This window comes from Thermobia domestica, chromosome 14 (assembly GCF_964235325.1).
Source record: "Thermobia domestica chromosome 14, izTheDome1.hap1.1, whole genome shotgun sequence".
NCBI lineage: Eukaryota > Metazoa > Arthropoda > Insecta > Zygentoma > Lepismatidae > Thermobia > Thermobia domestica.
This window is the reverse complement of record NC_137467.1, coordinates 14,446,204-14,462,814: the sequence shown is the minus strand read 5'-3', so window position 1 is coordinate 14,462,814 and position 16,611 is coordinate 14,446,204. Positions and strand designations below refer to the sequence as shown.

General features: G+C 35.0%; 1 protein-coding gene across 1 annotated transcript in view; it reads right to left on the bottom strand.

Annotated features, from left to right (window-relative positions):
* Rrp45 (exosome complex component Rrp45) overlaps positions 1–16,592 on the bottom strand; it is a 77,018-nt gene extending 60,426 nt beyond the window's left edge. The window contains exons 1-3 of the mRNA XM_081737722.1: positions 16,457–16,592; positions 5,771–5,915; positions 2,515–2,609 (exon numbers count right to left, since the gene is read on the bottom strand). Of these exons, the coding sequence (XP_081593848.1) occupies positions 2,515–2,609; positions 5,771–5,836 (161 nt within the window). The 5' untranslated portion in view covers positions 5,837–5,915; positions 16,457–16,592. The remainder of the gene's footprint in view (positions 1–2,514; positions 2,610–5,770; positions 5,916–16,456) is intronic.
* Positions 16,593–16,611: the final 19 nt, after the last annotated feature.

Here is a 16,611-nt window from a genome sequence, read left to right as displayed (position 1 = left end):
CTGTTACGACCATGCGTGTCATTGTTATAAATATATGTATCACTGTTGGCAGCATGCCTGTCACTATTATAAATATATGTATCACTGTTAGGAGCATGCATGTCACTGTTAGAAGCACGTATGTTACTGTTAGGACCATGTTTCTTCTAGTTTAACGTCTCACGATAACGTTCCGAGGCTAAGGAAGACAGCGATGGCGAGAATGAACAATATGGTGGAGAAAACGAAACTAGGAGGAAACGGAAGAACACCAAGAAATCACATACACACGGTGTTGTCCACAAGAAGGCCCATTTAGTGCGAGCTGGGATCAAACCTGGATCTTACGCACCAGAAGGGCGTGCTCAACAAGTGAGCCACCGCGATCCCATTAGGATTGTGTGTAGCACTGTTAGGAGTATATATAGGGCCTATGACAGGAGTACGAGGTGTAATCAAAAAATACAGCGAATCATTTTATTAGAAACAAACTAATAAGCTTACATGGAATTAGATTTAATATCCTTTAAAGTGCTGTCCTTGGCTAGCAGTGCACTTATCCCACCATTGAATCCATGACAGGAAGCATTTCTGGAAGGCTTCTTTTGGAAGGGCGTTCCACTGCTCTGTCGTGACGCTCTCAATATCAGGAATGGTGTCAAAAACGTTTTCCTTTAAGCACAGTTTTAATTTTTGGAAAGAGCCAGAAGTAGCATGGTGCTCTATCTGGAAAGCACAACGAATGTAGACAGACAGGAATATATATTTTTTTTTTTTCGGCCAAAAAGTCCCGGATCAAAAGTAAGGTGTGGCATTACGCGTTTTCCTTTTGAAAAAGGAAGCTATTTACCCTTTTAATCGACTGTTAAAATCCTTTTCACGGACCCATACAAAATGTTCAGTTCTTCGAAAAGCTCTCGAATAGTCATTCGCTTGTTTGAACAAATCATTTGTGTCACTTCTTGCACGTTTTCCTCTGTTTCTGACGTCAAAGAATGTCTCAATTGTTGCTCGTTTCCAACTGACTCCTTGCCGCTTTTGAATCGCTCATACCGCTTGCAAACAGACTTCAATCAGCGCCATACGCTGATTTTGATATTTCGTGAGCTTCTTCGCCATTTTTTTTTTTTTTTTCAGCTTAGAACAAAACTTAATATTGGCGCGCGACACTCTTACTGGTCCTCATTCCTTTGCCTCTGGAAGCCAACTAACATGTCATAACTCGTTCAAACTCGACACTGATTGTACCAAAGGTTTAGGCTACCGGACTTATTAGTTGAAATGGATACATCATCACTAGATGGCACTGTGCAACTATATTCACCGTACTTTTTGATCACACCTTGTATGTGTATAAGGGCTACTGGAAAAGTTTTAGCAAACTAATACTAACAGTGGCGCTAATGTTCTGCTATTATAAATTCGGAAAAATAGTCCTTTCTGTTTAAATTATGTTTGATTGTTCAAACCTATTAATTTATTTTGTACAGTAGTTTGAAGTCGCGTCGTGCGAGAAATGGACATTTTCGTGAACACTTTCGGGCAATGATTTTTTTATGATTTGAACTGTAGTTCCACATCGATCGACTCCATTTGGTTTTTGGAAACAAAGTACCATTCAATACGATTGTGTACTTTTTTTTTTTTTTTTTTTTTTTTTTTTTTTTTCGAATTCAGCTTTCTCTGTGATCAATTTCGCGAAGGTCGTCCATTCACGTTTGTTGTTGCCGGTAATGTTGATGATGTACGTGAAATGATTGAGAGAGATCGGCATGTGAGATACCATGAGATTCAGTCATGCTTAAATACTAACATAAGAGCTTAAATACTAACTAACATACAAGTTGAGTCCCACACAACTTGATCGAAACTCAAAAAAATGCTCAAAAAATTCACAGAGGTAAGTTAAATTTGGTGTACTACATCGTTACAAGGGACGAAACCGAAACTTTGGATCTATTCGCACGAACCCGAAACTAAACAGCCATTCACTGTTTGGTTATTTCAAAGTGAGCCAAAACCAATAAAAGTTGATCATTCAAGGAGTGATCCCTAGCAAATAATAGTTCGTCTTTTCGGTTATGCTGGACATGTGGCAATCATAGCTTCAGAAGATCGAAGGACTGTAAATGTTGAGTAGTATGCAATAGTTTTTTTCTAAATCTATTTTTGACAATGACCATTAATGAACTGCGTAAAACAAACTGAAATTGTCGCATCATTCTTTACCATCACAACTCCAGAGCCCTCAGCTGACCACAATTCTCTTGATTTTTTTTGTCTAGTAAAAAATGTTGATTTAATGATTCATTGTCCGTAATCACTTGATTTAACATCTAATGATTTCTTTCTGTTCCCACACGTAAAAAATAAAATGCTTGGTGATTAATTTGTGTTGCCTAAAATAGCTGTTGACACATTCCAAACAGGGTTTCTCAGGTACTTCTTCAAATTACTGTGAAAAATAAACGAATAGCCTCATTTTCTCCCCCCCCCCTTAAATTCTTAGTATATCACTTACGCAAATGTACTTACTTTGTTTCTCCCATGGAAACTTGGCAGCAGCCCCAGTCGATTCCATAGAAAATCTCCAATGGTCGGTATTCATTATGTTTTCTACCATCTAATCTCTACAAAAACACAAAATGCAGTCATTCACAGGTATTCGTTTGAACGCATAGAGAAATATATATATATATATATATATATATATATATATATATATATATATATATACTGTTCAAGTTTTTTTTTTCTTTTTTTTCTTTTTTTTTTTTAAGGTTGCCTTTCCATTTCATTTGCATACATTTACGAAAACAAAATAAAAGGCAAAGTGCTCCAAAGTAACAGAAATGTCTTTACCTAAACTCTCATATATATTGTAATAAATATCCTCTCCAAGTGCATGAAGTAAATAACAATGGCGCCAGTACTACCCACAAGACAGGAGTGTTTTTAGCTGTTCATTTTGACGGTCGAACTTACGGGAGGGGAAGAGGGGGGGAATTATAAAAAATAAATAAAACTTAATAACTCTTGAACCAAACGACCAATCTCAATCAAACTTTCAACATAGATACGGTTCAGACCTGGGATGGTTTTATCATTTTACTTTAACGGCATAATATAGGGGAGGGGAAGGGGGACATATATATGTAAAAAATAAATAAATAAATAAATAAATAAAATAAAAGTGACTGTCTTACAGTATTGAGGTTAGTGGCATGCCCAGACATGAGCTTAAGCTCAAGACAGGAGCTATCGTTCTGTTCATGCGTAATCTCAACAGTGCTAAAGGGCTAATTAACGGGACTAGAATGATGGTCATGGTTATGCATAATAACTCTATCGATTGCGAATGACAGGATCGTGCAAAGGAGAGCGAGTCCTTATTCCACGCATAAAACTGTCACCACCAGATAATGTCCTTCCCTTTGCCTTTCAAAGGAATCAGTTTCCCTTACTATTGACATATGCAATAACTATTACTAAACAGCGTGACAAACATCTTGGCATTTGAAGGCGGCGCTCCAAGTTCCCTTTAAATGCTGCTAGCAAATGAGAGGCTAGCGGTATTGCCACGTTTATTTTGTATACATCCACGTGTATCCCCTGTCACCTGATTGCGCTGTAGTTTGTCTGCTTACCCATAGACACACCCCTTTACCACTTGGCAACGCCGCGCCAGAGCTTGCGTTTTATTCGTTTAGCTGAAATTCCAAGATGTTTGTCACAGGCTTTAGGTCACAAGAACAACCATACAAAAAGATTGCGTTAAAGATTGTGGGGGAGATATATATAAAAATAAATAAAATTTAATAACTCTTAAACCACCGGACCGATCTCGATCAAATTTTCAACCTAGATGAAGTTCGAATCTGTGATGTTTTTTGTCATATTACTTCGACGGTGTAACTTAAGGGAGGGGAAGAAACATTTGAAAATGACAGATGATAGTGTCGAATCTATAGTTTCCGGGATTGCTGAGATGAACAGTGACACGTCTGATGCCGTTTACATCCAAATTCAGCCCCGCAACTTGGGGGAGGGAGAAATATATAAATTGATCGAAATGATCAATATCAGTGTAGAAGTCATAGTTTCAGGAATCGTTGAGACGAACAATGATACTTCCGATGCCGTGCCCCGCAAGATGGGGAGGGGAGACGGATATATATAAAAATCACCGAAAATGACCAATACCAAAGAGCGCTTTAGTAATAGTAAAAAGTGACTAACAGAACATATTACCTTTTTTTTTTTTTTTTTTAATTTAACCAAGCGAAGTGGGACATTGATGCTAGTAATTATATAAAAGGCGGACTATTACCTTGATACACCCTTGTAACTAATAAACTAATAAATACAAAACGCTGAAATGTCGTACCATGCAAATATTGACAGAGGGGCATTATGTAAGATACTCCACACATTAATACCACCACATTAACAGTGTTGCCAAACCAACATAAAGTTATATTTTAAATGGCACTACGTTCTTCGCGTATTACATTATTTCAAATTTAAATGTAAAACGAAAACTTATAATTTTACACTTATTATGCAGTGTTGCAAGCTAAGGACGATAAAATATCACGAACATCGAAAAGCAGCCAAGTTTTGAGGGTTCTACAACAGTAATTACGCAAGAGGCACGAAAGGGATAACCCACATCCAAAAAGCTTATGCCACAATGTAATACAGATGGACAGAACCTATAACCATGTTTTAGATAGCGGTGTAGTAATAGAAGATGCATTGAGAAATGATCTACAGATATCTTACTATGATTCTTTAGTTCCAAATGCAGGGTAGGAGAATTTCTTTTCTAATAATAGATACGTATTTAATAGCTTTTATTATTATTACTTGTATTTTTTCTCTTTTTATGAATTTAATGAATAACACCATAGTTTGTAGCTGAAGACTAAAATAAATTTTATGAACAGAAATAAATGAATACAGTACTTATTTATTTATTTATTTTTTTAAGAAAAATTTCATGTGTAAGTTTATGTATATATATTTTAGGGATGGACAAAACCAGTTTTTATAAAAACTGGAAACAGGTTTCTAGAAAAACCAAAACCGGAAAACCAACATTTCAGTTTTCTCCAAAACCGGTTTCGGTGAAAACTTTCAGAAAACACAAACTATTTCTGTGGAAACGGATGCGTTTCCCGGAGAACAACGAAACACTATTCTAGTCAGAAATTTAAAAAAAAAAAAAAAAAAAAAAGTGGTTTTGAAGAAAACCGAAACCGCATCCGGTGAAAACAAGAACCGGTTTTGGAGAAAACTGATAACCACTTTCGGTGAAAACCAAACCGGGTTTGGAAAAACCGAAACCGGTTTTGGTGGAAAACCCGGTTTTTTGAAAACTTCAAAACCGGTTCCGGTTTTTGTGCTCACCACTAATATATATTTAAATCTGAATACCACTCATTCTAGCTTTGGAACTTCTTGTATAAATTAACAGACAAATTCTGACCAAAGCATATATTAACTAATAAATAATAGCGTTACAGTTTCGGCAAATTAACTTTGCCTTCATCAGACACATTATGAAATACAATTTCTAAGATATATACTTTTTAAAATGAGAGGAGGTCATTCCATGAACCAATCATATTCGTCCTTTCCTTTAACAATTTTTAATTAATACATACGCAACTTTTAATGATCAACTTTCACTTAAGAGCTAAACTTTTAATTGGCACACCTGTGTATGAATAACTTTCACTTTTGAAAAATTGTGTAAGTATAATATATATTTAAATATTATACTTACCCTATTCTCTGAGATAACTTTTAACACGAATTCCCTTTCACAATTAGATAATGATGCCTCTTTCATCTTTTTAATATTCTCTTACAATAATTGTTTCAATGGATATCAGATCATCTTCCTTTCACTCTTCAATATACTTGTACACCTATAGAAGAAAAGAATGTAGATGTAAGAACAGGTAATTATTTTCTTAATCCTGGTTTTTATATTACGTTTAGTAATGCTAATATAAGTGCTACCGCATTTACATTTTATTTCTTAGATTTCAGAATAAGATTTTTGGTTGTCAGAGTACTGTTAAAAATCTGTTAGATCTCTCTGCATTAACACGACGTTTGAAATTTGGTTTTGAGTTGTGTACTTGGACTATGTTTAAAAGTTTTCTTTTATCGTGCGTTTTTTGGGGACGCGGCAGAAGTCCTAAAAGGCACAAGACCTAAACGGCATTAGACCTAAAATGCATAAGTCCTAAAAATTATTTCGCGGCACAAGTCCTAAATGGCAGAAGTCCTAAAAATCATTTCGCGGCACAAGTCCTAAACGGCAGAAGTCCTAAAAATCTCTTGTGGCGCTACCATCGCGTCCGTAAGAAGAATACTGTCAATCTGTTAGTCAAAGTTTTAGATATACTGTTTCAAATTACAGAACCTTAGTTCTTACAAGTTATTTGTATAAATACATATTCTATCATTCTGAAATAATAAATAAATAAATAAATAAATAAATGAAGCCTATTGTCCTTTCTTGTTCTTTCTATGATATATTTCTATGTTGACAAAATTTTAACTTCCTACCAAATGTAATTCCCAGATCTTTCATAATGTCCACACCATTGACCTCATATTAGTAACATAATATTGTGTTTTAGTTGTGTACGTCATAAATTTTGCTTTCCTTGTGTTGTTTTGAAGTAAATTATTTTTACACATATATTTCTTGTACAGAAGTCTTTCTGTAGCAAATAATTGTCATACTCGTAATTAACTACTACTTACTCGTTATCATTATTAATAATAATTTTAGTGTTACTAATATAGTTGTTACCGTTGGAATTAAATACGTTCATATTGGTATTGTGCAACTACTTACTACTGAAATGCTTCATCGAATATTTAAGTCTGTAGTTTGTAGCAGGGTGGCCATAGAAGTTAATGGCTTATAGCCCATAGTACGTCACTGAAATTTTAGAGGATCTTTGAAAAGCAACTTAATTGAAATTAATGAGAAAGATATATTTAAAATAAATTTATTTAATACAAGAACATTACGTTTAATCAATTCCGCAACCATTGTTGAGGAAGGGATGTATTAAAGAACGAACCATTGAAATAGTGCAGAAGCAATAGCTGAGTCTTTTTATAAATATATATATATAAATGAAAGTATACTAGAATGTAACTAACTAGACTAGAAATGAAAGAATGTAACTATATATATATATAAAAATGAAAGTAACTATATTTGTAACTTTACAACATTTAAACCACCAGACTGATCTCGACAAAAACTTTCAACATAGATGAGGTTCGGGCCTGAAATGGTTTTATCATTTCACTTTGAAGGTGCAATTTGGAGGAAGGAAGTGCGGATATATATTAAAAATTATCGATCTTAGTGTCGAACCCATAGTTTTCGGGGTTGCTGAGATGAACACTGACATTTCCGATGAAGCTTAAATTCTAATTCAGCAGTGCAACTTGGGGGAAGGAGAGGAAGATGTATAAAATGATCGAAAATGACCGCTATAAGTGTCGAATCCATAGTTTTTGCGGTCGCTGAGGTGAACAGTTACACTTTCGATGCCGTTTAAATTCAAATTTACTCCCGAAAATTGAGGGAGGTATATAAAAATGATGAAAAATAATCGATATTAGTGTGGATCCATAGTTTTCGAGGTCGCTAAGGTGAACAGTGACACTTTGGATACCGTTTAAAAAATTTAAATTTATCCCCGCAAATTGAGGGGGAGGTATATTAAAATGATTCAAAATAATCGATATCAGTGCGAATCCATAGTTTTCAAAAATTCTTTCTTATTTCCAAAAATTATTTCTTATGTCTTGCTTTCATAAGAAAATTATATTTTATAATTAAAATTTAACGACTCTACTTGTAGTAGTATGCCCAAAAAATCACTCATCTTTACTCTTTTATGTAAGAGTACAGAAGATAAATACAGTCAAACAAATGGACTTCCATGAACAGTTTCCGATTTCTTATAACTAACTTATTCATACATTTCCCACAAGCTGTGGTTTTAAATTTACACTGTCAAGGTCCAGGTTTCAAAAAGGAACTAACTGGAAATATTTGGTCTAGGAATTAATTCGTGCGGGTGGACAAGAGATGGCGCAACGAACGGAGCGTCCCACAGTTCCGTGTATCCACACATGTGTTGCAAACCCCTGTCATCGCGTATCGTTCGTAGTATAGGGCAGTGGATTAAAGCGTCAACAACACCAGTTTGTAGTTAAGTGAACATGGCGTAATTTGTGCCTGATAAAGTGTTTTTGCGGGGTGTCCTGCTGCATTACTTTAACATGCAGAAAAGTGCGACTGAAAGTCATCGTATTTTGGTGGAAGTGTATGGTGACCATGCTCTAGCTGAGCGAACGTGTCAGAAGTGGTTTGCACGGTTTAGAAGTGGTGATTTCGGCTTGGCAGACCAAGAGCGAGCTGGACAGCCAAAAAAATTTCAAGACGAAGAATTGACAGCATTGCTCGAGCAGGATTCGTGTCAAACGCAGGAACAACTTGCAGCAGCATTAGGCGTTGATCAAACAACAGTCTCCAAACGCTTGAAAGCCATGGGAATGATTCAAAAGATGTCACATTGGGTTCCACATGAATTGAAAGACGAAAAACCATTTGCGAATTGCTGCTTCAACGACAGAGCAGAAAGGGGTTTCTGCATCGAATTATTACGGGTGATGAGAAGTGGATCCATTACGAGAACCCTAAACGAAAAAAGGCCTGGGTGAAACCAGGTGAACCAGGTCCATCACAACCAAAACGAGATATTCACTGTGCAAAGGTTATGCTGTGCATATGGTGGGATATGAAAGGTGTGGTGTACTATGAGCTGCTGCAACCGGGTGAAACTATGAATGGAGAACGTTATCGACGACAAATAATGCTTTTGAAGCAAGCTCTGGCCAGAACACGACCAGAATGGGAGAACAGACATGATAAACTTATTGTTCAACATGATAACGCTCGCCCACATGTCGCAAAACCGGTCAAAACCTATTTAGAAAATGTCGGATGGGAAGTTTTACCCCACCCGCCGTATTCACCAGACGTTGCTCCTTCGGACTACTACTTGTTCGATTGCATGAACAACGATTTGATTGGACAGGAGTTTACTTCTTCAGAAGATATCGAAACATGGGTCTCTGACTGGATCGCTTCCAAGGATGAGGACTTCTTTCGCCACGGAATCCGTACATTGCCTGACAGATGGGCGAAAGTGGTGGCTAGCGATGGACAATATTTTTCTTAAGGTATTTATGTATTTTGTGTTTGTACTACAGCTTCAATGTGTGCGTACCAACCGCACGAATTAATTCCTAGACCAAATATAATAATATTATGTATTTATGTACATGTGTAATATGTATAAATTTATTGTCTTATTGAAGCTTTCGTAATCTGGAAATAAACTTTTGATTTGCTTTTAATATATAAAAAGCCTGCTCCCCTAGAAAAATTTGCAAGCCACACCCCTAAATGACTATGTAGTAATTTCTGCAAAAATGACACAGGACCTAAAATTTAGGTCTAGTGTCTATATTTTTAGAACTTGTGCCGTTTAGGACTTATGAATGTCACCCACTGTATTGCATAATAAATGTTCTTTGTTCAATTTTAAATTTACTGCGTTCTTTATGTATACAGTTGGTATTTAATGTTCACTCGTGAAATGTCTAGTGAGCTTTTGTCCTAATTAAGTAAACTTTGGTGGATTTTTGTCCTACTCTTAATAAAATACGCTCCGCATAGTATATATTGCAATTCTGAATGTTTGCTTGGTTTCAGAAGTCTGGTAAAATATGCTTTTTAAACATTTTTTTATTTTTTATTTATTTATTTTTGTTTTAGGAATTTGTCTTGGGATTCTCGTATCTCCATTCGAAAGAAACTAATTTCTTAACTAATTATGTAATTAATTCTTAGAATGAAATAGGTTGTATTATGTAACTCGTGTATAATTGCAGAACAGATAGTGATAATAATAATCTTAGTACGTAGTACAAATATAGCTGTTACTGTTGGAATTAGCTACGTTCGTAACATTATTGCCAACTAGTTGCTGCATCGTCTCAATTTCGTGTGGTGGTGGCGAATTTCAGAACTAAAGCAAGTGAATGAAAAAGGCAGAAGTCCTAAACGGCACAAGTCCTAAAAGGCAGAAGTCCTAAAAATCATATCTCGGCAGAAGTCCTAAACAGCAGAAGTCCTAAAATTTAGGACTAGTGCCTATATTTTTAGGACTTGTGCCGTTTAGGAATTCTGGATGTTACCCCGTTTTTTCTTTCTGCTCAAGACTGTCATTATCACCAAGTGCTATAAGCTCAGTGAGGGTAATTATGAAACAGATTTCACAACTTTTCCATGTTACTCAGCTTATTTTAGTTTTGAAAGCAGCAGTTTACGGAGCCAATAGAGTAACAATCTGCTGCCAAGAAATTTCCTGTCATCTCATAAGTTCATGCGTAAAATTCAAATTTGTGCTGTCTCATAACTTCCTTCCAAAGGGTAATTATGAGACACCTGTTGTCCAAAGCTCTCTGTAAGTGATATTGAGGTATGAAGGAGTCCAATGTGAGACAAAGAAGTTTCGTTATTTTGTGTTTATTACATAAAGATATACAAATAATTGTCTCAGTTACAAGAAAATAACTAAGAAAGAACAGTGGAAATAGCTGTTGATGTTATTACAACATTTTTGTGAGTTGACTATAATATGCCTATAGGCTAATCGCCTATATTAGCTAGTTTCAAGTTACAAAATAGGCTTATGAAACAAATTTAGACCAAGTTCTAGGCTATTCACTAAAAAAAGAATTCTGGCTACTTCTATTTCCTTATGTTTTAGTATACTGATCTGAAGCCTATAGGCTATTTTCAACAAAATAATGTACGTCTACAATTTTGAAAGTTACTAAGAAACAAGTTTATAGGACTGCCTCAACTACAGAATAGAAAGCTTTCTTGAAACTTCTTGAAACAGTTGCTTTCTTGAAACTTGACGTACTTGGATACAGAGACAGATCCCAATTATTTCTCAAATACATTAATCTAGCAAGCGTCTCGTAATTACCCTCCATATAAGCAAAATGAGATACAACACAAAAATTAGTAACTGTGAAGCGAAAGCCCAAGGAACAAATTCAGCTTACGGTAACCTATAACTGCTGACCTATCGGACTTCCACCAACGTCCATTGGTACTACAACAATGATATTACTGCACGAGTAAATAAAAAAGTAGATATAAATGACAGATTTCAAATTTCAAAACTTTTTTTTTTAATGAGTTTGTTAAAAAAAATGGTACATACAAACTTTTATAAATTGTAACTTAAAAATGTAATCAGAGCATTTTGAAGGATGTTACTAAATGCCTGTGTTCTTAATTTGTATTTTCCTACAGTAGTTAAAGATCAGTAAGGGGTGTCGCATAATTATCCTCTATAAGCAGTGTCTCATAATTACCTCACTGACCCTATATATAAGCTGATTTTATATTTACAAATGTAGGGTTACTAATGTGAAACCAGTAACTGCTATTGGAACTCGTGGAGACTGGGGAAACCACATTAACGGTGCCTTTAAATGCACCATACAAACACTAATCTATACCCTACATTACTCTAATATGCTAACCTATCCTACGCTACACAAATTATCGACCTGTACCCAATTATTTGTGCATACACAATAAAGTAACAGTATACAACATTCTAGAGAATAATTTAAAACTATACAATTCAAGTAAATACATTTTTGTTTTGATGATCTATTCTCAAACTGCACATGTGGCTGTACCCAGAACGCAACTATGCTCATAACAATTAAGTTTTACAGATACTAACAATATATTTCAGAAAGAAACTGTAAATAGCTACGGAATTAAATGAAATAAAATTTTTGAGTTTTACGTCCCACGATTATGCCGGTTAGGCTAAAGGAGACGGTGATGATGAGTAATGAATGAAATGGTGGAATGAAGAAAATGGGAGGTAACGGGAGAACCCCGAGAAAACCCACGCACACGGTGTTTGTCCACCACAAAGTTCACTTGGCGGGGGCTGGGATTGAACCCGGTACCCCAAGCACCAGAGCACCACTGAGCCACCGCGGCCCCAGCTACGCAATTACTTTATTTATGTATCCGTATAGTAAATCGGCACCTTTAAATGATTGTTAATCTTGACTGACTCCATTTATATGAACTATTATCAAAATTAAGGTTCTATCGCAGTTTACGGTGGCATAAATTTTTAAAATCTACCTTATGATGCATTCCCCGTTTTATTTTCAACACACTATTTATGTGTTTTTACCAGGGTGGAAAAAAATCATGATTTTTTTAAAAATCATTTTTGATGATTTTTTGATCTAAATCGATTTTTTTGATTTAAATCAAATCTTTCTCCTCGTATAATACAAGTCGCGAACTGAAGAAAAAGCATTACGAATTAGTATTAAATGCCAATTATGCCATTTAAGTGAAAATATTGGGGTTGAATTTTGAATTAATCCCCAATCGTTAACTTATATCAACAATGTTTTTTAACAATTTTATTTTATTTTATTTTATTTATTTATTTATTTTTTATTTTTATTTTATTTATTTTTTTTTTTTTTTGTAAATTATAGACTTTCAGACAAGCATCATCTCTATTTATTCTAGGATCATTGTTCATACCTCCTTCTCTTCAGAATAGAACAGCCTTTAAAACGGTAACATTCACATTTTCCATATCATGTCCCTGAAGCGGAAAATTTTGAGAGAAGTCGGGATTTTTTCTGATTTTTTTAAAATTTTGATCCCTTCTGGACTCCCCTATGTTAACGCACAGATCTCAAAAACAACTGGGAAATACTAAGGGTGTACTAAATGTATGTACAGAATTTCAAGCTTCTATCTTGAATAGTAAGGGCGGGAAAAATATTTAACAATGAGCTACGAACATCCCCGCAATACCCCGGATGTAATATAAAAATTTCCTCAGACATCCCTATTTATCCTAGAATCATGATTTGTACATGATTCTCTTCAGAATAAAACAAGAGTTTCAAACGGTACCATTCAAATGTCTCCATCTTGTAGGCTATCTGGGGCTGGAAAATCACGAAAGAAGGGATTTTCTGTTAAGAAATATCCCCCCCTTTTTTTTTACTTTTTACCCCCTCTGTTTAAAGGCAAAGATCCGAAACAAATCTGAAAAAATACTAAGGGGTGCAGTGAATGAGTGTAAAAAATTTCAAACTTATAGATGCAAAAGTAAGCCCGCGAAAAATAATATCCCCAAATATCCCAGATTCCCGTATAAAACAGGATCTCAGGTAACAGTTTTCTGAGACATCCCTATTTATCCTAAGATCACGGTTCATACATCATTCTCTTCAGAATAGAACAGCCTTTCAGATGGTACCATTCATTTGTCTCCATCTTAGGCGGCAAAATCGCGAAGAAAGCTATTTTTTTGTTAAAAATATCCTCTTTTTTCATTTTTGCCCTTCTGGACCCCCTGTTTCCATGCAGAGATCTGAAATCATCTGAAAAATACTAAGGGTGCACTGAACGAGTGTGCAGAATTTCAGTCTTCTGAATGCAAAATGTACGCCCGCCAAAAAAATATTAAAAATAGGCACAACAAAATTTTTTTTTAAATTTATGACGTCATCACATCCTGTCTCGACGCAGAGAGGCGTGAAAGCATATGTAACGTGCTCTACAACGCCTTCAGTCCTGAAAAAACTAAGTAAAAAGCTTTATTGGTACTTTTTTAATCGAATAATGGAGATTTTATGCTATCACCTAAAAATAGGTGATATAATTTAAAAGGTTAAGCGTTAAGGAAAAAGTACAGCAACGCTTATCAAAGTGACACTTTTTTTCCCCCACAAAAGTTACTGATATTTGGCAGGGGCATATTTTTAAGGAAATTGTAACTAGCTTGCGGCACGAAATACATAAATTTTGCCTAAAGTTATAAAATCTAAATAAATAAATAAAAAAAAAAAAAAAAAAAAAGAGGGGATAGGACAATTCTAAATACGCCCTATTTTCTGGGAAAAAATATATAGACGGGCACATAAAAGAATCTTCGTCTTAAATGTCGATGGTGATTTCCCCGTTGGAATAGTTAACGATTTACAATATAAACCCTATGTTACGAAAAGAAACCAGGATTGCCCTGTTACCCGTTCAAAACGGGATTTTCCCTAATCATCCTCTGCATGACACTTGTTTTCATACTATGCTGTACATACTGTACATTTGAGTCTCATTGTATTATGATTATCATCTTCCATAAATCAAATAATAGAACAGAAATGGGACTTTACTTATTTTCACTTTAAATTACTTTGGAATTTGATTTAAATCAATCCACCCTGGTTTTTACATAGCTTGTGCAACCATTTTAGTTTATAAGTTTAAGTTTTCTACAGGAAAAATGAATACATTCAATAGCCATACCCATTTTATGTCAACCATTCAGTATTATGGTGATCAGTTTCGGAGAGATCCCTTAGTCATTTTCTTGCAGATGTAGAGCCATCAACAATCAGACTTTATGATTTATTTTAGATTGGGTTTCGTAAATCACCATTATATCTGAAGTGCGGACTTGAAATATGACTGAATTAAAACATCTACAATTAAAAAAAAAAAAAAAATCCAAATAATGGTACTGGTGCACAATAGTTCACCATGAAAATGTTAATTTTACGCTTAAAATAAGTTGAGTGCATATAAAACAGGATTATTTAAGATATTAATTTCCACTGTAGGAGCATTTCTTTACAATGTAAGAAAAAAGAATTTAATGTTCATAAGTACAATGGGATTAATTTTGGTAATAGTATACATGAGAACCCCCTGATTTGCGTTTCTTCTGTGTTCTATTACCACTTCTACATGAAACACCATAAATTTTCTACGTAGTGCAATAGTAATAAGTATCCATGTGCACAAGACATGCGATATGCATTAAATTCCCCCTTCCCCCCACACACACAGTCATAGATAAAGTACAAGGGCACTACACATGCAGATATAAAGTACAGGTACGTTCTTTTTTATTTTCGTATAAGTCGATAAGTAAATAAAAATCGCTTTGTTATCCCCTTTATAAGTTCGTACATACTCAATGAATAATCCCTAAAAGTATGAGCGTTCTGCTCCTTCGGGAACTGATACAGCTTCATGTATACTATATCCTCAATTTTAATGCCTGCTCCAGCTGGCATACTCACTCAGAAACGAAAAATTACATTCTATTTATTTTTTGAAAATTGATCAAAATTTCCCTAAGCTTATGCTAACCCTTTCATATCTTTACCCTATTTATCACTATCTTATTCTACTCTACTACATCCTTTTAAAGCGACTGTCTTACTTATCGATGCGCAGCTGGAGCGCGTGTTGTAAAGTTTACTCGTACAATTTTATTAGTGTCGAACCACAAAGGATGTGACAAGATTCTAGAACACAGGTTCCCCTTCCCATTTAGGTGTAATAAAGGCAGAAAACAACGTGCCCTCCGGGCTCTAATACGTCTTCACTCGCTAACGCTCGCTCGGAAATACTGTGTGAATAAAATATTAAACTTTGGTACAGAAAGGAAACAACCTAGTTATTAACTTATATGGGAGACCTATGTTCTAGAACCTTCCCAAATTGTTCCTAAGAATCAATAATTTTTTTTTATAACTATAGCCTAATTTTGGTTAGGTTAGGTTAAGTTCGGTTAGATTAGGTTACATTACGTTGTATTTACTTTCATGGTTTGTATTGACCACTCGCAATTAGAATTAATCCAAAAATTCTGGACCCCATAATTAGAAATTTATCCAAAATGATAATAGAAGTGCTACAAAGCTGTGCCATACGCAAGGCACGTGCTTTTATGCCATATGTGCTGTTTGTCCACTCTCATTAATGCGTATACACGTTGTCACTAATACGCCTGCTGCCTACGGACGCCTCTGCTGTGCTCCTCTCCTGAATGATAGCATTCGTGGCTTTTAGTGGAAACCTAGCACAAATTGGTTTGTGTTTTTATGTTGATTCGTGTTTTATGCACTGTAGTTCTCATGCCTTAAGGGCACACATTGTACTTCTACTTAGCACTCCTAAAATCAATCTGCACTTATTAATGTAACTCTCACTAAGAAACACTTTCTAAGGCAGTAATAGTACATTTCCTGCTAATAGAAACTGATTTATCATGAATACTAGTACGTCCTGATAAAGTCAAGTAGCACGAAAAAGCCTAGTGGAATGTGAAATGACGCTTAACACATTACGTTCGACGTTTTTTGATTGAAGTAGCGTACATTATTTTCCAGTATTTTTAATGAAACCACATAACATTTAATAGTTGTTGTGAATTCAAACTTGATTATACTGCTGAAAAGTAATTTTAGGATCATACATCGTTATACTTACGTTACTCTCTAATGCGTTGGTTTTCGAATACAGTACCAATATTATAATGTATTACTGTAATGCATGCCGTTTTTTTTATTTTCGTATTCGCTTTAGGACAGTGTTTTGTTTCTTGTGTGACGGGCTACGATCGTAGTTTTTTTTACGAAGTGTGC